The sequence below is a fragment of the Numida meleagris genome, chromosome 1 (genome assembly GCF_002078875.1).
Source record: "Numida meleagris isolate 19003 breed g44 Domestic line chromosome 1, NumMel1.0, whole genome shotgun sequence".
Classification (NCBI taxonomy): Eukaryota; Metazoa; Chordata; class Aves; order Galliformes; family Numididae; genus Numida; species Numida meleagris.
This window is the reverse complement of record NC_034409.1, coordinates 7,505,080-7,527,760: the sequence shown is the minus strand read 5'-3', so window position 1 is coordinate 7,527,760 and position 22,681 is coordinate 7,505,080. Positions and strand designations below refer to the sequence as shown.

The 22,681-nt window shown below is 42.1% G+C and overlaps 2 protein-coding genes across 3 annotated transcripts; one reads left to right on the top strand and one right to left on the bottom strand.

Moving 5' to 3' along the window:
* Positions 21–12,446, top strand: DCLRE1C (DNA cross-link repair 1C). Its single transcript, XM_021384419.1, has 14 exons — positions 21–175; positions 267–318; positions 2,258–2,342; positions 3,237–3,296; positions 3,870–3,925; positions 4,207–4,308; positions 4,598–4,670; positions 4,820–4,960; positions 5,514–5,615; positions 6,177–6,313; positions 6,481–6,535; positions 7,974–8,062; positions 8,878–8,978; positions 10,188–12,446. The coding sequence occupies exons 1-14, from the start codon at positions 67–69 to the stop codon at positions 11,165–11,167; spliced, it is 2,142 nt and encodes a 713-aa protein (XP_021240094.1). The 5' UTR covers positions 21–66; the 3' UTR covers positions 11,168–12,446.
* Positions 12,714–22,450, bottom strand: SUV39H2 (suppressor of variegation 3-9 homolog 2). 2 transcript variants are annotated; one of them, XR_002434285.1, is made up of 7 exons: positions 22,351–22,450; positions 21,539–21,684; positions 19,912–20,583; positions 18,493–18,639; positions 16,843–16,972; positions 16,608–16,755; positions 12,714–15,780 (listed from the first exon to the last, which is right to left on the bottom strand). XR_002434285.1 is itself a non-coding variant. In XM_021384421.1 (6 exons), the coding sequence occupies exons 1-6, from the start codon at positions 22,367–22,369 to the stop codon at positions 15,671–15,673; spliced, it is 1,224 nt and encodes a 407-aa protein (XP_021240096.1). In that variant the 5' UTR covers positions 22,370–22,450; the 3' UTR covers positions 12,714–15,670. The 2 variants fall into 2 exon arrangements, 1 of the variants encoding a protein (XP_021240096.1); XM_021384421.1 differs by lacking the exon at positions 16,608–16,755.

Below are 22,681 nucleotides of genomic sequence, written 5' to 3'. Positions count from 1 at the left end.
CAGGAGGCGAGCTCGCCTTCCGATTGGCCGAGGCTGTGCGGGCGTTGCGCGGCGGAAGCGGCCGCCATGAGCCGGTTCGGGGGCCGGCTGCGCGAGTACCCGCAGCTGTCCATCGACCGCTTCGACCACGACAACCTGCGCGCGCGCGCCTATTTCCTGTCGCACTGCCACAAAGGTGAGCCCCTCCCCCCACCCCTTCCCGCTCTGTCTCTGTGGCACCCTCCCGTGTCCCTCCCCGCTGTGACCGCCGTGCTGTTTCTCCTCAGATCACATGAAGGGGCTGAAGGCGCCCGCTCTGAGGAGGAGGCTGCAGAGCAGGTACTGAGGGCTCCTCAGCTCGGCGCTGTGTGGAGAACGGGGGCGGCGGTGGGGTGGAATGGGGCCTGGCCTCACGGCTGGAGCCCAGAGAGCCTGAGGAGGCTCTGTTCGTCCTGGGGCGGTCTGTGCTGCTGGTGTTTCGTCGGTCTGTGTGGTCGGGGGGAAGGGAACGCTCAGAGCTGGTGAGAGTTACTCGCTTTATGGAAAATGGGCGGCAGGTTGGCAGCGTGCCCTTGTGGCCAGCGAGGCCGGTGGTAGCCTGGGGTGCATTCAAGAGAGCGTGGCCAGCAAGGCAAGGGGTTCTCTTCTCTATCTGCTCTGCCCTGGTGAGACACATCTGGAATACTGTGCCCAGTTCTGGGCTCCTCAGCTCAAGAAAGACAGGGAACTGCTGGAGGGTCCAGCAGGGTGCCACAAGGGTGTTAGGGGCACGGAGCATCTCCCTTACGAGGAAAGGCTGAGAGACCTGGGGCTGTTTGGACTGGAGAAGAAAAGACGTGAGGGGGATCTAGTGGCTGTTTATATATCTAATGGGTGAGAGCCAACAGGTGGGGCTGGGCTCCTTTCAGTGATGTGAAGTGACAGGACAAGGGGCAACGGGCACAAAGTGGAACACAGGAAGTTCTGTACAAATATGAGGAATAACATCTTTACTGTGAGAGCGACAGGCCACTGGAACAGACTGCCCGGAGAGGCTGTGTGGTCTCCTTTTTTGGAGGTTTTCAAGACCCATCTGGATTCCTAACTGTGTAAATCTACTGTAGGGAACCTGCTTTAATGGGGAGGTTGGAGTTGATGGTTTCCACAGGTCCCTTCCAACTTCTGTAATTCAGTAATTCTCTGAAAAAAAAGTGCGCTTGGGGCATGCAGCAAACGTGTCTGCTGTTCTTGTTGGCTCTGCTTGCTGGAGGTCTGGTGCTTGCTTGATTTTGGCCTGGTCTTCCACTTGGCAGTTCTCATCTTTCAGCCCCTTGCTGCTCAAGTTACTGAGTTTGTGCATGCTTTGGCCAAAAAATTTTACCCACTAGATCTTGTTGTCCTTAAGGTGCAAAATTAGGTAGATATTAGCCTCTGCAGCTTAAAACTCTGCACTCTTTTTACCAGAAGGTAAAAATAGTTTGGAAACCATGCTCTGAAAGGGCAGAACTGAATTCTGGATCTTAATTCTTTTTAAGCTCAGCAGGGCGAATGTTCTGATCTTTGGCTGTAGGTGGCCTACCCTGCCTTTCTCATACTGGCAAGAGGAGCCTCTAGTCACGTATGTGACTTTGAAGCACTGTCATGAAAACATGGGCCTTTCACAACTTCAGACCTTCTCATGTTTATTTCACTGACTCATAAAAGCTTAAACCTGAGAGGATTTTGCTTGGGTTCTAAACAAGGAGTATCTGTGACTGAAGGCAGTTTGACTTGCACTGAGGTTTGTGCCCCGTTAAAAACTGCAGAGAGCTACATCACATGGGAAGGCCCTTAGGTGGTGCTGATAACAGAACACAGCCCATTCCACATGCTTATGAGCTCTAACTGCTCCTTTCAAGCAGGGAGCTGAGCAATGCCTCTTCCAGGGAAAGCACATGAATCTGTCCAGACCTTGGTGGGTATGCAAGCAAGCAACGATATAGTACATGTGACCTACAACATCCTTTATTTATGCCTGCACAAAAATACACATGCATAGACACATGTAGGTAAGTTTTTGGGTCTGGCCTGTTGAAGAAAAGCCTGCTCTGCAAGGTGCAGCAGCTCTTCTTGATTCCACATCAGGTTGGGGCAGCACAGCTACTGCAGGCTTGCTGTTCTGTGGGGTCTCTGGATGACAGAGGGTCCTGTGTGCATGTTTTGATGTGCTTGCTGCTGGGTACCAGTGCATCTTTAGATTGCTCCTTGCCTCTGCTTAAAAAAAAAAAAAAAACTCTTTTTTTTTTTTTTCTTCTCACAGCTTGAAAGTTAAATTATATTGCTCACCAGTAACTAAGGAGCTGCTGTTGACTAATTCAAAATACAAGTTTTGGGAGAATCATATTGTAAGTTTTTTCTTTTAATTTTAACTTTTAAATTCCGAATGGTTTGAATTCTTAGTATAAAATGTTTTTTTGACATGTATATCTGTGTTTTGGAGCAGTCTGGGAGTCTGACAGTTGACTGACTACATTTTTGTTTGTGGTGGTGAAGCCATGTGTTCCCAGCTTCTGTGAGTACCTGCTGAATGGATCTCTTGGAACAGCCCAGAAATTTGGGATGAGCTGTTCTGTGAATCCAGTAGTGCAGTAAAACCCCTTGTGCTGAGCAGGCTGCTCAGCTGAGAAGCTGGAAGTTAGACCTAGAGGGGTGATGACAGGAGTCTTTTCTTGCACTTTGGCTTTTTCTTGGCAGACCAACTGTACACAAATATGGTCAGAGGGGCACAGAGCATGTACGTTGGAGGACTCTGAGTTAACAGAGGGCATGCCAAAATAGGGAGATTAATTGCTGTCTGTAGATTAGTCTCTTCTACACTAGCACAGGAATACTTGCTGCATGCAGTTGGTGAAGTCTGCTTCTGGTAACAGGGAACAGTGAGGAGAAGTTGTGCTGCAGCACAGAGGCATATCCTAGCAAGATCCACTGGTGTGCTCTGGGTCTGGGGAGTCAAGCATTACAGTTATCTAAAAACAAGGCACATGATCCCACCAGAGAAGCGTGAGTGCTTACTGCTGAGAGTCCAACATAGTTTTTTTTAAGCGTGCACTCTCTCTGTTTCATTTTTAGAAGTCAACTTTATCTACCAGAAATAGAAATGTATGACTTTCTACAGGGAAGTGAGCTGAATTTTACTATTTAGATACAGGTTATTTAGATATTTACAGAATGAAATCTTAGTCAAACATGAACCATGATGTTCATTAAATCATGTAATGCATTTATTTGCTTTGTTACAGGTTGCACTGGAAGTCGAAACTCCTACTCAGATTTCTTTAGTAGATGAAACAACTGATGAGGTAAGTTACAAAAAAAAAAAAACAAAACTTGTACGTTTTTAATGGACAGCAAAGTTTATCTGTAACATCAAAAGTGGGCAAGCAATTTTAAAAATGTACGTTCTCTCGCTTTCCTCCAAAATGTGTAGCCACGTGAATTCCTCTTAGCTTTTCTTATTATCAGAGCACTTTTTCTGCTAACATCTTTCCACTGTATTAGTGATCTCAAGTTTAGGCATTCTTTCTGTGATCTTTTCACCCCGTATTTAAGTGTAGAACTTGGAGGTCCGGTAGATCATCTCCAGGCAGAGCATATCCCAAGATGTTTCCATGATGTTTGTTTGCTAGGAGCCAGGGAAATAGGGCTGTCTTCTGGCTGACTGGCTCTTGTGAGCACCAATATTCAGTCATCTCTTCTGCCGTGGAGGGATGGCTATTGCTCTCCAGAGCTTGCTGGAATGTGAAGAGACTCTTTTCATTCAAAATCAACGTGAAGTGATGCAAGTGGCTGTGGAGAGTTGCTTTCACTGTGTCGGGGAAAGAACCAGTAGTACTCGTTCCAGTGTGAAAATAATGCTAACCCCTCTGTTGCAGAAAGAAGATGTAGAGGTGACGCTTCTGCCAGCTGGCCACTGCCCAGGATCAGTCATGTATGTCCTATTCAATATTCTTAGTGTTTCTGATGGGAGATTTGTCGTACGAAGTTCTCAATAAATACTGTGGTTGAGGATGCAGTAGATGGCTGGGTTATCCCAGACATACCAACTCTGGATTGTTGGGTTTGCCTGAAATTACTCTAGGACAAAAATGAGCCCTGTATTTCTGTTATGCCACGTTCTGGTCACACAGATATATCTGAGCAGAGTGACAAAGTGACAGCTGACAAGTTAATGCTTTTTATTGAGTTTGATGGAAGCGTTTCTGTTTGTAGGTTTCTGTTTCAAGGTGAAAATGGCACTGTGCTGTATACAGGGGATTTCAGGCTTGCAAAAGGAGAAGCAGCCAGAATGGAGCTTTTGCATTCAGGTACCAGGTATGAGAAAAAGCATCTGCAGTTTAATTCAATTCCTGGTGAGTTTTGTCTACCTGTGGGATTTAGAACCCATAAAAGATCATACAGACATGGACAATTTGGGAGTTATATCATGCTTTTTTTTTTTTCGATTAAATATATTTGCAGTAAGGAGTTCAGTTACAAGCTTCTTTTGACTTGTTCTTTGTAATAAAGATGAAGAATTGCATCCTTTTTGAAGAGAGAGGAAGTAGTGTATCTTAGTGCTGCAGTGTGTTGCTCACTCTGGTATCACATTTCTCTCTTTCAGAGTGAAAGACATCCAGAGTGTTTATTTGGACACCACATTTTGTGATCCTAGATTTTATCATATACCAAGCAGGGTAAGTCTAAATAGGCTATGAAAGGTCCTAAAGCCACTAATTAAGTAATGAGCCCTTTTTTAGGTAAATCTTGGAAAGGTGAAGAGGTATTGCTTGGCAAATCATAGCATCTTCTGAGACAAATCACAATGTTTTTCTAAACTTTTCAGGAGGAGTGTTTGAATGGGATCTTAGAGTTAGTGCGAAGCTGGACCTCGCTCAGTCGCTATCATGTTGTGTGGCTGAATTGCAAAGCTGCTTATGGATATGAGTATTTATTCATAAACCTCAGTGAGGAACTTGGAATCAAGGTAATGCTTCCATAATTGTTTTAGGACAGATCCTGAGTAACAATTATGAACTGAACTGGAAAAGGCAGTTTAGAGAACTACTGTCTGTGAAAGGTGTGCACAGTGCACTTATATACATATTTTTTTTTTTTATATACAGTTGTGCTCAGAAATGAGTTAACTGGTTTCAATGTGTGATGTCTGCTGGAACATCTGGACTCTCTGGGCTGAAGTTAATTCCCAGTTTTTCAAGCTCAAGATATCTCGAGATAGCTCAAGATAGCTCTCTCCTTTATATCATGTAAAATTCTTCTCATTTGCACGACATAAATAGCAGATGCATTCTAACCTTCTCTGCTGAATACTCAGCCTTCTGTAGCATAGGAGGTACATTCTGTTTGTTCACTGTATCCAAGACACTTCTCCACTTGGCTATTAACAAATTAGTACCTGTTAATAAATCCCTACTGGCATTTGCTGAGAGCGGGACCATACCTGTATAGTTGCTCTAGCTGCAGTTTGGCAGACACATTGAGCTAATTTAGAGTAAACTTTGCCCTTTTTTTTTTTTTAGGTGCATGTGAACAAGCTTGACATGTTCAAAAACATGCCAGAAATCCTCTACCATATAACTACAGATCGACACACTCAGATTCATGCCTGTCGACATCCTAAGGTGTGTATCATTTTGGAAAGCCTTTGCTAACCTTGCTGTGAAGGACTGGTTGTAGGTGTGTTGCTGCTATTCTAGAGCAGACTTGGCCCAAATAGTTGATACAGTAGAAAATGAGAATTTTGGCAGGTTAAGGCTTTTTTTTTCTTTTAATTAGAAAGGGTAATAGCTGATGCTAGAAATAGTTGAACTGTATTTTGAAACTTGTTCGATGAAGTAAAACAAACAGATTGAACAATACCTGAATGATTTATTTAAATAAATAAAAACCAGCTTGTATGATGCCTCCTGCAGCCACACACTGTGTGCTTGTAATTTATGGCCTTCCCTTTCCAACATGTCTGAAGCTGAAGGCTGCAACTTGAAAGAGTGCAGGTAGAACTGCAGATGGCAGTGGGGCATTGGTCTTTGATTTGCTTTGTCAGCTATGAAAGCAGAATGCAACAGAGGTTGGTGTTTGAAAGAGTTGGAAGTGAGATGAAAATTTGGTCTGGCTAGATAATGTGGCTTAATTTCTGGGGGAAAATATCAGGATTTGACTTAATTTTATTTTGCATTTGACAGGACGATGACTACTTTCGAGGGAACAGACTGCCCTGTGGAATCACTTGCCAAAATGGAACTCCCTTGCATGTAATTATTATCAAACCCTCCACTATGTGGTTTGGAGAAAGGATCAAGAAAACCAATGTAATAGTGAGGTGAGCATTAGGCCATACAGAAATCCGTTCCAGGTGTGTGTGTCTTGCCAGAGATTTGTGTAACTGCATCTCAGAATGGACTATTTTTGACTATGTTAATCTTGCCTGTTGAGTGAGCTTGAAAACCAGCTATCTAATTTATGTGCCTCTTATTTTTCATTTTGTAGGACTGGAGAGAGTACATACAGAGCTTGTTTCTCTTTCCACTCCTCATACAGCGAGGTTTGTATACTTGTAGTACTGAGTAGACTATTTTGGTGTGGAGGATGACACTTTCATAAAACAAACAAACAAAAAAGTCTTTTTGGTAATGAGACATAGCGGGATAGGAAGTTCTGGTTGCTGGAGACATATAGCCCCAAGCTGGCAATATTTTAATTTATCTGCAGAACATGTTTAGGTAGGGCAGGATTACAAGCCTGTTTTTTTTTTTTTTCTCTTTTTTTCTCATGTCACCGCTACGATTGTTTTGCTTGCTTTCCTATTTTGGATTACTGTGTAACTATGGTATGCTTCAAGCTTCTTGGCATTGGGTTTTCAGTAGGATGTTTATCTGCTGGGACTCAGTTTTGGGCAGCTTTGACTTCTTTCCTTTGTCCACACTTCTAAACAGATTTTTTTTTTCTCCCATTGTAGCTGCCACTGTTACTCTTTAACACTAAAAGGTTAAAATGAAATTGGTCATGGTAGCATCATCTTTAGAATTGTGCATGTTCATTTAATATGACTTGATCCAGTTCTTAAAGGACTTCTCTCATGAGCTGAACTGAAACTGGATTAGTGCTAACAATCAGTCTATCACAAAGGTTTGCGTGTACAAAATGGAGATTATTCAGAGCTTGAGGAAGATGGTCCTGTTTTCAGCATCCCACTTAGTTGTTCTAATTTTTTCTGCCTCACAGAGCTTTAAATGTAGGCACTAAGCAGTATATACGTGGCAGAATGTGGCAGGTAATGTTGTGGCTAAGACTCATACCTCCAAATGCAAAAATAGATGGGTCCTACAGGTCTCCATAGATAAGACTGTCATCTGCAAACATGCAGGCATGTCCAGTGCTCAGCACCAGTGGAGCCTCAGCTGAAGTGAAGTGCTCAAAACTGGACAGAAATCTTATAATTTTATACAGTAACTTATTACTGTCTGTGGAGCATCTAGAAGGCAGCAAGAGAAAAGCTTGAAGAAATGATGTGTTTCCTTGTATGACCTTTTACAGATTGAAGAGAGATATGAGAAAAAGTCTTCAAATTTGTAGGGCTAGTGCAGAGAAGAAAGGGTTATTCTCATCTGCAGAAGTAAGACTCAAATTCTAGTAAGAAGAGTGCAAGGCTGATAAGATCTGCAGTAGTGAGGATGGTGAAGCACTGAATTACATTTCCTAGGAACTTGTTGGAGTCATCGTGGCTGGTTTCTCTGATGTTTTCTTTCAGAGGAGGTGACTGTCTGTGTAGTTGATGATGCTGTGAGGTGGTTCGGTGAGACACAATTCTCAGCATCCTTTCAGACCTGCGTTTTTGTTACGCTTCCATAGTGTTTGACTTGTGTGATATAAAGAACAATATCCACAACTGGAGAGCATTTACTGTGTCTGTGCAGTTTTTAAGTGAAATTATTAAGTGTTGATGCAACTTCTTAAACTGCTTCTCCTTCTCTTCAATTTAGATTAAGGATTTTTTGAGCTATATCCGTCCTGTGAACGTGTATCCCAACGTACTGCCAGTGGGTGGGACAGAAGATAAAGTTATGGAAATGTAAGTGACAGCTGGCTTGTGAGCAGAGCTTACCTAATCCGTGTCCTTGTGAGGGTCACAACTCTCCCTTATCCCAGCCTTTCAAGCAGGCCAGTGCCTTTTGCTTAACTCTTCTGATAATGCAGTCTTGTTAATCTGTATTCAGCTCTCTAAACTTCTTTCTTAGTTATATCTGTGTATAGAGGCTTTTTTGATAACTCTGGGTGGCATCTGAATATACACTTATCCCTCTTCCTTTATTCTTGACCCATTTCTGCTTGTCCGTACTAGTTCTGGCAAGTTTCTAAGAAAGAGAATTTCTTTGGGCACTTGAATTCCCAGTCTCTGTGCAAGCACTCATGTACAGTATTGCACAGGCCCGTAGTCACGTGCTGCTAAAGATCTTGGCAGCTTAGTTCTTTTATGGAGTAGAATAGTAGTGATATTACTCAATCTGAACAAAATGAGGACTTGTTTCTTTGCTCCTTTTTCTGTTTTTCCTTAATAGGAAAGGAGATACTTTGCAATAATTGAATAAACCTCCAGTCAGATTTTCAACCTTGTCATCTTGTCTTCTCTAAACAAGGGCCTAAAAGATAGTTTCCAAATGCTGTACGTGTTAAGGTAAATAAATAAAAATGACAGATTTTTTTTTTTTAGTATTTTAAGCTGTCTCAGCTCACCAAAGTGCTAACCTTTTCCCTAGCTATTACTGCATTTGCTTTAACACTTCTGCTGCAATGCCTGTGATAGGCATGAAGCAGCGTCAAAAGATTTATTTTTCTGCCTGAAAATATCTGCTGAGTTCTACACAGTGATCTCTTCGTTTACCTCAGATTACAGCCACTGTGCAGGTCATACAGGAGAAACACAGAACCCAGGTACAAGCCCTTGGGAACACTGAAGAGAGCCTGCAAAAGAAACCTATCCGATACAGGTGAGAAGTTCAGGTAGTGTTACTGTCCCTAAATGAAAATCAAAGACAAAGTAGAGGTGCCAAAAGCCATAGTACTCACTAGTCTGTGTACGAAGCAAGAGAACAAATGCAGCTAGAAATGTAAATTACCTGAAACCACCAGGTTTCAGGAGAGTGATAGTAAAGCACACTGTTTGCAGTCTTAAAATGTACTTAACAGCTTTGTGAGTTCTTAGAAGAGGTTCTGTTCCATGATCCTAGATTATCACTAATAAAGCTAGTTTTAAACTTCCAACTGCATCGCATCCTGTGTTGTGGAAGGACGGTGTGGTATTTCACAAGAACTGGTCCTCTCCATTATCTTGATCAGCTGGCTTTTTAGCAACTAGTATCTGTTTAAAATTGTGGTGGTTGCCATATACAGCTATGGGTGCTACATGAGGCCTCTGGAAACCCTCCTAACTAGAGGATGACTTTGGGCCTGCTGTGTTCTTTTCAGCTGTTTCTGAAGTGCCAAGCATGCAGGGTCAATGCAGACCTGGCAAAACATGACTGAAGTCTGCATAAATGAATCTAGATCAGTATCACAAGGTGTGATCTGCACCATGCACATGAAGGCCAGAGGGGCACCTGCTGTACCAGCTTACAGCTGTTCCACCTGTTTGCTTTGTGTTTGAGTCAGCCCTCATTCAAAACATGGAAGAAATGACAGGAGTTTCTTCAGCAACAAGAACTTCAGAGTTGTTTGACACCTCTAGAGACCCCTTTATTTCTATGATTAAATTTCTCCTCGTTGTAGTATAAAGAGTTCTGGTTGTTGTGCTTATGTCTAGCAAGCAGAAATAACTTTGCTAATAACATGCAGCCTACTTTCTTTAAACAGTACCTTATGCTGATGTATTTCTTTTCCTTAAGTATCTGATCTGGCAAATCATTAATAGCTCTGAGAGTTACTGTTCAGGAGGTCTCGTTACTGGTGCAGTGACTGTGCCAGTAGAATACTAGCACTTCAGGCCTCTAGTCAATGAAGAAGGCGCTGCTGGAATCCAGTAACTGTGAGTAATGAAAACTGCTGTACACAGTAAGATACTAAGGTGGTAGGCAAGGTAAGCATGGTCTCTAAAGTCCTGCTAAGCTTCCTTTTGGGTTAAATAACTTTATTGAATTATTTTTTGTCGAAGCTTTTCTCTCAACAGAATTTCCTTAGGGTTTTTTTAATTTCCTTGACAGATGAAGATGAGCTCTTTGATACGGAACTAACCTCTGCAAGGCCTAAGATTGCAAAATACCAGGGAGAAGAAAGTAAGCCATCCAAAACAGCACAATCTGATAATGCTGAAAGAAACATAAATGAGAGCACGGAAAGCTACAAAGCCAACACAGCTTACACCTCTCTCAAGGTAGACTTCGTGGACTGTGAGGAGTCAAATGATGATGACGACGATGATGATGACAAAGAAGAAGATTCTGAAACAAACACAGCTCAGGTTCTTTCTCATGAGCCAGATGCCAATTCCAGAGCAAGTTGCAATGGAATACGTAGCAACCAACAGGAGTCTAATGCCGATATCCCTAGCTGGGATATGTTTTTTAAGTGTAACAAAGTAGATGAAAGCTCTGAAAATGAAGACAACTTCCCATCTTCAGCAGATGCTGGTGGGTCCCAGTCACTCTTCAGTGATTCGGATGCAGTGAGTGACTCAACTCACATCTCCTCCCAGAATTCTTCTCAGTCCACACACATATCAGAACAAGGGAGCCAGGGCTGGGATAGCCAAATGGACACAGTTCTCATTACCTCCCAAGAGAGAAATGCTGCCGACTTCAGCTGCTTCAGCAGAGGTGGTAGCAGAACAGCTTCTCTATCACAGGAGACTCCCAGGGGTAGTCAAGCTGATGACAGTAGGTGGAAGCCACTCAGCCCAGACGGATCCTGTGCTTCTGAGGTCATCTGCGACTTGAAAAGTGAAGACTATGAGAAAGGTGCAGAAGCTGGCACTGCTCAAGCTCAAGACCTGATGGTGGAAATAAATGACAGTTCCAGGACTCCTGATCTAGAACTGAAGAGGGACTCTCAGAGCTCCTCTGACTTTGAAATTCCCTTAACTCCTGATGCTGAAATACCTCAACGAGATAAACTGCACTACTTATATAAGAAGCTAGCAGCAGGTGAAAGCATAATGAGAAAAAACTCTCCTGAAAAGAGGTAGAACTGCTTATATCATGATAATAGGGAAATTTGTTCTTTAAATTGAAATTCTCTTTATTGCTGTTACTTGCATTTATGCTGATCTATGCAATTTTTTGTACTACTCTTACAAATAGACTTCTACAGCCTGTGTAACTTTATTGTGCCATGAAATATCAAAAGAATTGTTTCTGAAAGGAACTAGAAAAGCATTCTACCTCCTAAATTTTGGTTCTCCAGGGCTGTAACTAGACAGAAAATAGACCAAACAGCTAGGGGTGCAACACTAAATGAAGTTTAGTGTTTTATTATGAGCTCTAAGAGTTTGCCTTTTATACATGTGATCTCAAGCTTTAATACAACACCCCATTCTTAACTGTGGGGGGGAAGAATATGGCATCTTCCCTGAAGCCCATGCAGGTACTGAAATGAGCTGCCCTGCAACTTCCTGCAATCCCAGCTTTTCACCATGGTTCTTGAAAATAACTGCAGAACAGATGAGACAATGACAGTGGTGTTTTTGTAAAATGAAATCGATCTCTCTTTGAACTGAGCAGATACTGCATCTCAGTGCCTGGGGTTTAAATCTAACTCACAACCACCAACTTGGTGTTAGCTCCTTTGTGTTTTGTTCTGAATTGTTATTCAGAACTACTTCATAAAATGTCCCGCATTTGATTCCAAAGCCAGGCGCAGGAGCTTGCCCTCCAGGACTAAGGTTTCTGATGCTATATTAGATGGGTTATGCCACTCAAGCTCTTTTATAACCAAATTTCACCATCTCTGCTTCAGTCACATGCAGCTTTCTTTCTTCAAGTAAAACAATAGATTCTCTGTGCATGTTTGCCATCAAACCTGACTTTGGGCCAAAATTCTTGGCTCCTACCATAGAATTGCAGCTTTGGGTTTTGTTAAGTTTCAATACTAAGGAAAAAAGACTTGAACAACTGAAGTAACCTCTCAGTTTCCCTATCCAGGAGGCTTAAGGCCTTAATAATTAAAAAGGGTTTCAGTATGACAGCTCTCCAATCTGCATACATCTGTTTTTCTGCTGTCTGTAGTGAAATGGGGCTGTTACAGCAGCCAGCATCCTGCTACTGCAAACAGGTGCAGGAATAAAAAAATTGCTGTGATCTGTGTCTGTGCTTTTTCCGCTGTCATTTTGCCTACTCTGCTCTGTTCCTGGGATTTGCTAACATGAATTCCAAAATACAGACCTATCAACACGTTTTTTTTAAGCAGGCTGAAGTGAATGACACTGCTGTTGTATCTACCTCTGAATAAAGTCACGGAGAGCAGAATTCTGTCTGCTGGTTCGATTCTGTAACTGTAAATAAGTCTCAGACCAGGGCTGAGTTTACGGTGTGCTGCAGCAGACGAGAGCCCCAGTTATTTATACCAGTTCCAGTCTGCCATGAACCGAATAGGAAACACATGATTTCCTCATGCTTGCTCAGCTGCGGTCCTTTCTGTGCTAGAACACGTGTGTATAGGACAGCAACAAACTGCACTCTCACAGCTGACAGAGTAAGATGCTTTCTTCCCCAAAAATGACAACAGCAAGAAAAAAAACTAAATTTAATTTATTTTGTCAAAAACTGTAGGAAGATAGCAATACTAGAGATCACACATTGTGAGAAGAAAATGTTCCTGAGCTTACAAACTGCATATGCTAAGGTACACAGTCCTAAAACATACATTAGAAATAACCCAAAGATTGACTTAACTTTGAGATTAAATAAATAGACAATCTTACAGATAATCTTGCAGCATTAGTTCTGCCACCTCAGCAAATAAATCCAACAAAAAAATAAGCCAGATGATAGAGCACAGGTTACCTGACTCCTAAGAAGTACACGTACACAACTGACGTAGCGGCTCTGATGGTGCTGACAGACCACAAAGCCAAACAAAGGCAGAAGCTGTGCTGGTTTAGGCTCCTTAAGAAATGGAAAATACCTTTTTTCTTCTTTTCCAATTTGGCAGTTTCCCCCTGCACTCATAAAAACAGCAGAAGGAGTTTTCAAAATGACACAGTGTTCCGTTAAGCTCAGTTACCAAATGCAAATGCACTGAATATGTAAATATAAATGCTGTATTCTAAGTTAGAAACTGGATATGTGAATTTACTTCAAATAAATACAAAATACTGTTACCTCCCAGAACATAAGTTAAAGGTCCTTTATTTAACACACAAGAGGTAACATACATATCCTTATAGAAAGAACAACAGTGTTACTTCAATGCTGGTGATAACATATACTGCCTTGGGGAAAAAGGCAGACACGGAACTCAAGTACAACTGGTAAGACTTTATCTTTGAAAGTGTATTTATTTATTTGTGATTTTTAAATCAAAGAGGGTGGTAAACCATTCTGTCAGCTTGCACAGGAGAGGCCAGAGAAACCGATCTGGTAAGGAATCTATTTCTTGCTGCAGAACTCTTGCACTCCCGTACCAAGGAAAGGCTGCAGGCCGCAGCAGATTCGGGAGCTGGAGGTTGCACATTCCAGCCGCGTGGAATGCATTTCTAAATTGGGCTACACGCAAGAGAAAGCAAACAACTCTAAATGATAGAAGATAATCTAGAGTTTGTTAAAGCTCCACATTCCACTTAAATAAATAAAAATTTGTTAGAGAAGTGACATTTTATAAATTAACTAGATGGAGCAGTTATCCAAGTGTGTGGATACAGCTGAGCCTGTTCACGTGAAATACTTCTAAACACAAGCAAGTTTCCTCCTACTCACGTAAAACAACAATTTCGACGCGTCTCTCTTTGTACTGCAGATTACAAAAGTCAGACAGGACTTTCAGGGGCCCACACTCTTCGCTCCAACTGTGACACTGATTTTGAGGTCTGGAAGCATATAAAATTACACTTCGTGCCAAAGAGCCGGATGTTCGGTGCCAATGCAACTGTGCTTCTTAATCAACAGACAACCTGTGTTATCCTCTGAAACACTCTTCTCGGAGTGCTAGGAATTAGCGTGAAGTTTAAGGCATTTTCTAACAAAGAAGTAAACTGATATATGCTGGGTACTTGACTTCATTCACCTGAGACAACAGCTGTGCACCTTATAAAGGCAACTAGCTGACCTATGATACATAGCTAGCATCCATTTAGGGAGCAACGTCATTCTGCCTGACTCTGTCAACATTTTGGAAGCAATTATTTGTAAGCAACATGCCAGTTTTACAAGCTTTGTAGCCATGAGAATAAAGCCCTTCGAGTATCCCCAGAGCATGGACCTTGGCTGTAACTCCACTCATAACCGAACTCAAGTGCTCTTCAGTGTCTTTGAAGCCAAGCAAAACTTAGCATATATTATGAACAGATCAAGACAACTTTAAGATAATAATAATAAAATGATTCAAGCAGCTGAAGAACAGTATTTTTCTCAGCCTTTACATTCAAGAACATGTTACAAATGACTACAGCAAACGGGTAGCTCAACCCTAGTCTAACTTCACTGAAGTTAACATTTTTGCAACAAGAGAAAAATAGGCCTAATATCTTAAAAATCTTTCACTAGGTTAAAAAAAAAAAGTCACAGTATGTAAAAACTTAAGCAAAAACAATTGTTAATACAAATCAATTCCCAAGCTATTTCTACACCTAGCAGATAACTAAGTATATCTCCAGAATGCATCAGTGTTGATGGGCAATAGGCTGCTTTCCTTATTATTTTCTCTATTTCCAAACTGTAGCCAGTAATTTTTTTTCAGCGCTTTGCCAAATTTCAGCAATGAAAATAAAACTGTGTGTGTTACAAGTAATAATCCAGTATTTACAAATTCTGTGTAGAAATGAAGACCTCCTAGAGAATCTTCACTAAAAGTCAGAACGTAACGATGGTAAGAAATTCTATTCATAAAGCTTCTAAACAACACATCAGCTAAAAAATGTTTAAGACCCCCGGACTCGCCTAATACTGATGACTTGACTTGCGTGGAATCCAATGGAGCTTTTACAGTTTGCATTCCTCTGAGCCTTCTTCTAGACACGGTCCGACGCCTCTCATCGTGGTGCCATAAATGTTATTGCTGCTCTCTCTCTAAGCCTTTCTTTTACACACCACCACAAAAAAAAAAAAAAAAAAAAAGGAATTGTCTGCTATGATTTAGGACTCAACTTGAATGCCTTCTAATACCTTCTTTCCAAGGTACAGAAGATATGCAACGCCACTTTATCCCACTGAAATCAGCTCCTAAAAGGCCTACCACTGTGAGCTTACACTTAATATTCAAATCAAGGTACATTTTAAAGAGTTTTCCGACCATATACTTTACTGCTTCCTAAATAACAATGCTAGAAAAATTAAATTTTAATCCACGTTATCAGTTTCAACCTGAAACACTAGATCTCTTTCTTTGGCCAATGCCATTTCAATTACAAACATAACATCTTGTTTTCGTTGTATTTGTTTACATAAGCTGTAAGAATAACATATGTATGAAAGAAGAGTCTCCTTAAAACTCTTTTAGAAGAGAACAAAGTACTTGTGGCTTTGGGCACTCAAACTCAGTTGAGGTAACCTCTGCAACACACAGCTCCACATTTACAGACTGTTCTGATCCTCTTTCTGGATGGGCTTAGACCATCAGCAGAGTCTGAAGTCAGATCTATTGAACCTGTGACACAGATAAACACAAATAAGGACATTTTAACGGAAAGACTGAAATTGCACTAGGTATTCAAGACAGACAAATGGCTTCAAAAAGCCTTCTACCACCCCAGCTCTTAAAAGAATTAGGTGTGAAGCTACGCTGAATTCTATCAACACCCACATTACAACTGCTTACCCAACACTTGTCACACGTGTCAGGATCCAGAGCTCAGTGAACTCAGGCCCTTTAGGCTCAAGCCTATAGCCATACTGGTCAGCTGAGACTGCAGTCTGCCTTGAACATCAGTATCACAGACACCACAAAAAAGGGGAGTTTTTAAAAGAGATTTAAATAAGATAACTGTCAGTACTGAAAGAGCTTCTGCAAGAATGAGGTACAGCTCTGGAGCATAAAGATTCTTCTTTGGAAATTAATTAGCTGGGAAAACAATATGTTGTGGCTTAGTGGCTTGCAAGCACGCAAAGCCTGACACGCAGAACACCACTACCAACCAGATTCAAAAGTTTTATGCTGTATTGGGAAAGAATAAAAAGGAATTCCTGAATGGAAGGTCAATTATCAAAGAAGCTGGCAATACTTTACCAGGAACATTTCTTCCTGAAGTCTCTGCATAACAATCCCTATATGCACCTATGGTACCTTACATCACTCAGCTGTTACAATTGTCTACATAACTGTCACTAGCAGTTGCTTCTAAGGAGATTCTTTAAAAAGCGGTTTACCTGAAATGCAAGCTTGAATAAAGGGAAGTTTTTCTAAAGGTCTCCAAATGTTTTTTATCCTAACCGTTATTTTGAGCAGCCCTGTGACAAATCTTTAAAGTAAGCTACCTTGTGAGAGGTTCCAACCACAACCCCTTGCTCTGAACCAGGAGTGCTGAAGGAAGTAATGCACTAGAGGAGCACACAAAGCTTCTGGTTGTGCGCTGTCTGCGCTGTCAGTGAGGGACATCTGTTCTAGTGAGGTGCAATGCCTGACCTAAAACATTGACATTAGTCAGACTGCAACAAAATTAGCCAGTGCCCCGTACTCTACTTCCCTCAAGAACACTTAGAATCTACAGACCTTTCATCTGGTAGTCAAAGGTTAGCTCTTCTCCAGCCTTGATGGTTCTTGTAGAAAACAGTGCTATTCGAGGAAGACGCAGGTCAAGGTTATCAATGAATACATTGAAGACCTGAAGATTTGGATCACACTGTGAAGCAAAAATTAATGTAGTTTCTGTTAAGAAATGCGCAGTAAGTTTCCCTGAAGCATTCAGGAGGGGCAGAAACGCTTCTTAGCGACAGGAGTCTAAAAATCAAGTTATCTACCTTCTGAAATTAACAGTTCTGAAATAGCATTAAAGGAGAACATTCAGACCTTAAAGCACAGTTCCTTCAAGAAGGCAACTTTCACACAGTACAAAGACTATAAAGACTATATTAATACGTAACAGCCTAGTTAAAATAATGGTAACTTCCAAATACGGCAACAAAAAAGACAACAAAGGTTAAGATCTACTTACTAAACCCACAACAATAATTAATAAGCTTAATAACAACAATAAGCCGGAAGAAGAGAAAAACAACCTAGCGGTTTAAGCCGCATAAACATAAATGCAGAATAATGAGTGTACACATTGCGTCCAGGCCAGAAATAATATTCTCATACTGCAGGTAACTATTTTTAATTGTTCATCTCAGCTTTTGAATTATCCGCTACAGGCAGGAGCAGCAGCGTCAGGCAAACTAAGCATGAGCTATAAGCTGCTTTCTCATCTTTGACAGATTAAGTTTCAGAAGTCAGCAGTCACTAAAACACTTGTTAAACTGCACACGTGCTTTTAAAAAAAAAAAACACAGCCCACGTTACAAAACCAAACTTGAAGTTAGACTTTAAACTTTACAAGTGCAAGAATATTCCGTTTCCATTTTCAAAAGTGAAGAGCAGGCCGTACCTAAAACTCTTCATCCTTTTCCCCAACAAGCCTGCACGAAATACAAATGATGTCATCAGCTCACACATCTGAAGATGTGAGTTTACTCTATTTGTAGAACAGAGACTGCATACATCAGTAACAAACGGATCATTATTGAACTTAACATTAGTGTAATTTCTTTACAAACGTAGTTAAGGCTTCACGTTTTATGTACTTCGGTTGAACAGCAAATAAAACACAACAACAAATTTTCCTGTTTAAAATTTACTTTCACATTCCCTGGCCAGTTTAGATTTCATACCGAGAAGGAAAAAAGGCGCTCACACAAGAGAAATACCAAAGACAGCACAGGAATTTTCTTGGTTTTTTTTTTTCCAGCTACTAATGTTTCAAGGATGACATCTCACATACCTAAAAATCCTGCTCTGCTACAAAACAACGCAGCGGTTCCATCATCTCTGACTCCTCACATAATTTGATGAAGAATTTCTCATGTGTTATGCCTTTCAAACCAACCCTGTTTGGTCGTCCAGAACTAGTACACTCAGTGACTACCCCAGAGCTACAGATGTTCACTTTGTGCAGCCTTATTTTTGTACGTACTCTCACTCAGTAAAAGTATGTATTCCCTTCTATTTATTACATTGTGCTGTCTAACTGCCTGGACTGCGCTGGCATGAAAACCTTCAGAAAGAATTGTGAATATCATACGAAAATATTTGCAGTAGGAGAAGATATTTCTGGCCCAATTAGGATAATTCTCTAAGTACTTAGGATATAAAGCAAGGTCTTACGCTGTGATTCACAAAGTGGGACACGTTTCCATATCGAGCTGCATCTACTGTAAACTCATCTGAGTCATAGTCCAAATCAAACAAGTACGTATTTCCCTGGTTGTCATAGAATTGGCCTCGTCTCTCTGCTTCCTCACTTGTAATCACCTACAAAAAGATAAAAAAAAAAAAAAAAAAGAAACCTGCATCATATTATTAACTATTAATAAATTAATAAAAATCACGAGTTAGAAAAATTTTGCTTCGGAAAAATATCACATTTGTTTTTTTCATGTTGAAATAGCATTCTGTATCTAATGGATAAAGAATACATGTATAGAGCTGAACTAATTAATTAGTGACTGAGGTTTCTTTGGATGTAACTTGTCTACGGCTGATGCACAGCACTCTGTTGTCTCAGAAAAAAATAGAAATTTCATCACCCATGTTAAGTATTTTGATGATGGTAAATGCCATCAAGAGGTAGAAATCCAGAGGATCCCCAAAGGAGCAGAAGAACTACACCAATGTTTGACAGCAGCCACAGCTTTAAAAACTTCATCTGCAGCCCACTACTTTAAAGGTATTTTGTTGTGCACAATCAGCAAAGAAATCACAATTTGGCAGCAGGACAGACATGAAAAGTAATAGAATTTGAGGAAAATTTTCCTGACAGCCCTCATCTTTGCTTTAAGCAACAAAGTTACGCAATCACATCAGTCTACTGCGTGTTTACAAGAATTAATGAAAAGGGTACAAACCCTTCACTGTATTGCATGGAGACAATACAGTGAAGACCATGAACAGTTGATGGACAGAATGAATTATTTTGAGTCATCATATTAGCAAAGCAGATACATGGCAGAAACGCAACAGACTGGATCAGAGAGGCTGCCAGGAGCAGCTGATGTGAAGGGCCCTGAAGCGTAACTGAGGCTGAACCAGGTAACACAAGGTAACACCAAATCTCAAGAGGAACTCAAGCTCTGCATTTTACAGCATTAAAGTTCTGTTCTGAAATAGTATGAGACAGGTTATGCAGACAGAACAGAAAAGGGACTGACAGACTGGGTGCAGAGTTTGGTAACAACTGTGCCTGGGGAAGAGCAAAAACTACAAGAAAGATAAGGGAAGAATGAAGAACATGACTGCCAAGAAAGAAAAGGAGGATCCATTTTTAGAAATACTGGAATTTTGAAATAATTATCAAAAATACTTATTTACTGACACAAAAGATGTGTTCTCTTCATATCCAGCCTCTGGAATGGAGGACATTTTGGACAATGTAATTTTACTGCCAGCATGAATGTCTATTCAGTGTATTCTTCTACTCAAAAGTAGACTTATACAGCTGAAGTCAGGATGTGATGAAACTGAAAGATCATTAAGCTTTTCTCCTGTTTTCTCCTTCCAAGTAATCCGTACGAGATAAATACATACCTCTCCAACATACTCCATCACAAAACTGTTGGTTTTAATTTTCTGGAGGGTTTTCACTCCCCAGCCACGGCCGTTGTTAGTTCTGAAGATGCAAAGAGAATACTGTGTACCTTTCTGTACTATCCTATTAGGGCAGTCAGGACCACACCTGCAAAACGAATTGCATTCATAGATGGGCAAGCCAGGCTGGATTTTCAGCTTCTTTCGTTTATTGTAAGCCAAAATAAAACCAGCTTCCTTGGGACAGCACTTCTCAGCAGGGCAGTCTGAGCATTCACAGCCAGTTGTTATTCCATTGATTACGTTTATCCCCGGAGCAGGTTTATACTCATTAATGTAATAGAAGTCTATAGGAGGACCTTCAAGATCCACAGTGTTTTCTACCAGAATCATTCCTTTATGATTCTTTTTCCTGTTGAGTTCTTCTTTCCACCTCTGCAGAGCTATCCTTTGTTTAGCCTTCTTTACAATGTAATCTGCAACTGCAGGTTTCAAAGCTTTAACACTGTTTCTCACTTTCAGCGCTCTGCCTTCTTTCATCCGAGATAAGTATTCATCCTTGTCACTAAGAAAGTTTTCAAGAAGTTTTGGGCAATTCAGATTTTTCTGTGGTTCCCAAGTATTTGAAGATTCTGGCCATCCTTTCCATTTCACAAGATAGTATTCTTTACCCTTTAAATACAGAAACAGATAACAGATTTAGCCACGTTTCAGTTTACCGAAATCCAACATCACAGAGTTCTAGCATTAAGAAACAGCATACAGTACAGAAAGGTCCTGATGTCCACACAACAATTAGAATTGGGAGAAAGGGAAAAATCAAGTCTTCTGTTTGCAAGTTAATGTATAGCACAGCTTTGTACACTTTATGTATCAGCTCAAGGGGCACAGAAATACACAGCTGTGAAGATCTCAGATCACAAACAGTAAAGCAGGGGGATGCTAGTTACTTAAGCAGTTCAGTAATTTATACTATCTGGTTGTATGACTTAAATGCATAGGAAGAATATAGTTGTATCACACAAAAAACAACAAATCCTAAACTTACCTAACAAACACTATTCGTCCTATATCAACTGTGCTCCTAAAGAAGCAATCTGTTCAAAATGCTTAATACTGTATTTACGGTCAAGAAGCACATGCTTGGTATTCGTTTTAGAAGGGACAACTGCAATAACCGTTACATGGTCAAATCCTGATACTGCATTGCAATGTCAAGATCAAGCCATAGGTATCCAGTTGTAGCACAGGGCCCTAACTTCTCAAAGACTACAACACTGTAGAGAAAAATGTATACTGTTACCTGCAAATAGAGAAGCATCATAATACACAGCAAGTTACAAACTAAAAGCATCAGCGTTTTGCTTTACTTCTAGATACGATAAGGTGAAATATTTTATATTCCAAGATCTCCATAATTTCAGAAAAAAAAAAAAGCTTCCTTCAACATACGGAAAGTGCTTAGCTACGCCACTTTCTGTTTACAAAGTTCAGAAGGTATTTCATTCAGTGTCATCAACAGCTGTGTTCTTGCAGCCTGCTACTTTACACCGTGAGCACAACTACCTCGGTCTGGCTTCCAAATTTCAGCTGAAAGAGCGATCGGATTGGTCTGTGTTTCTCTTACCTCTTCTACCTTGTAGTCACACAAATATTCCACCTCATAACTCTTTAGACTCTTGTTGGTGATTCCAATGGATTTACATCTCAGATTTTCCTTCCTACATAATTCTTGGAGGGTCTCATGTGAAGCTAGACATGGCACATACCAAGCTACAATAAGAAAATCGGTAAAGAATCCTATTTAATGTCTCGGCTGAGTGGAAATCATCCCGCACCTGGTTTGCCTCAACCCGAAGACCCCGCGTTACCGTTGCGGCAGCAGCCCGTGAGCCTCGTGCGCAACCACACGTCTCACACTTAGCGCTTCTCTGCGGGGCAAAGCCAAACACAACGACTCCCTCCCTGAGCCTTCCTTGGGCACGGATGTACGCACACCGATACATAACAACAACCCTGCCGGAGGGCAGACACCGCAAGCACCAGACTTCTGCAAAAGGAAACCGCACGAGGAACGGAACGGGATAACTCCCGTATAATGGGAGCACCCCAGAGGGCAGCGGGGTGGGAAGGAGAAGGCCTTACCCCGGCCGCCCCCCGCGCACCGCGCCTTCACCTCAGGCGCCCCCCACCGCCGCAGCCCGCCCCAGGGAGCGCGCGAAGCCCCGGCCGTCCCCCAGAGCCGCAGCGCGAGCGGGCGGCGGTAACGGTCCCGCGGAGCTCGGCGGCAGCGGCTCCCCCGGCCCCGCGGCCTCCCCTCGCGCTCCCTCTCGGCCCGCCCGGCGCGAGGCGAAAGGAGGGGAGATCGACGCGAGGCGCTGCGAGCGGCCCCGTCCCCAGCCCCCGCAGCCGCCCTCACCGCCGCCGCCGCGCCCTCACCTCCTCGCCAGCCCTCCATCTTGGAGGGGCCGCGCAAGGCCGCAGGCGGCGGGCGAGGGGGGAGGCGGGGGGGAGGGCGGCGCTGTGGTAACGGCCGCCTCCCGGCGCCCGCGCGGCTCTTCCTCACAGAGCGGCGGGGCCGCTCCCCCGCGCGCCGTGACCCCAGCCCCTTTCCTCGAGCCGCGGTGGTACCTTCGCGCTCGGTCAGATCGCGTTCCGGTTTTGAGCCAGCCGGTGAAAAACTGAGAGTCCTCAGTAATCTGACGCCGGTGCCCACAGTGCTAAAAAACCGCTTTCGCTGGGCTGTAACCGCAGCTGGGCACTGCTCACC

Excerpts from the sequence above, each read along its gene's own strand:
- DCLRE1C (XM_021384419.1), top strand. The coding sequence starts at position 67 with ATGAGCCGGTTCGGGGGCCGGCTGCGCGAGTACCCGCAGCTGTCCATC. Across the intron at positions 4,671-4,819 it reads TTTATCATATACCAAGCAGG|GAGGAGTGTTTGAATGGGAT; the intron begins GTAAGTCTAAAT and ends TAAACTTTTCAG. Across the intron at positions 5,616-6,176 it reads ATGCCTGTCGACATCCTAAG|GACGATGACTACTTTCGAGG; the intron begins GTGTGTATCATT and ends TGCATTTGACAG.
- SUV39H2 (XM_021384421.1), bottom strand. Across the intron at positions 20,584-21,538 it reads GTGACTACAAGGTAGAAGAG|GGTAAAGAATACTATCTTGT; the intron begins GTAAGAGAAACA and ends CTGTATTTAAAG. Across the intron at positions 15,781-16,842 it reads CTTTGACTACCAGATGAAAG|GTTCAATAGATCTGACTTCA; the intron begins GTCTGTAGATTC and ends TCTGTGTCACAG.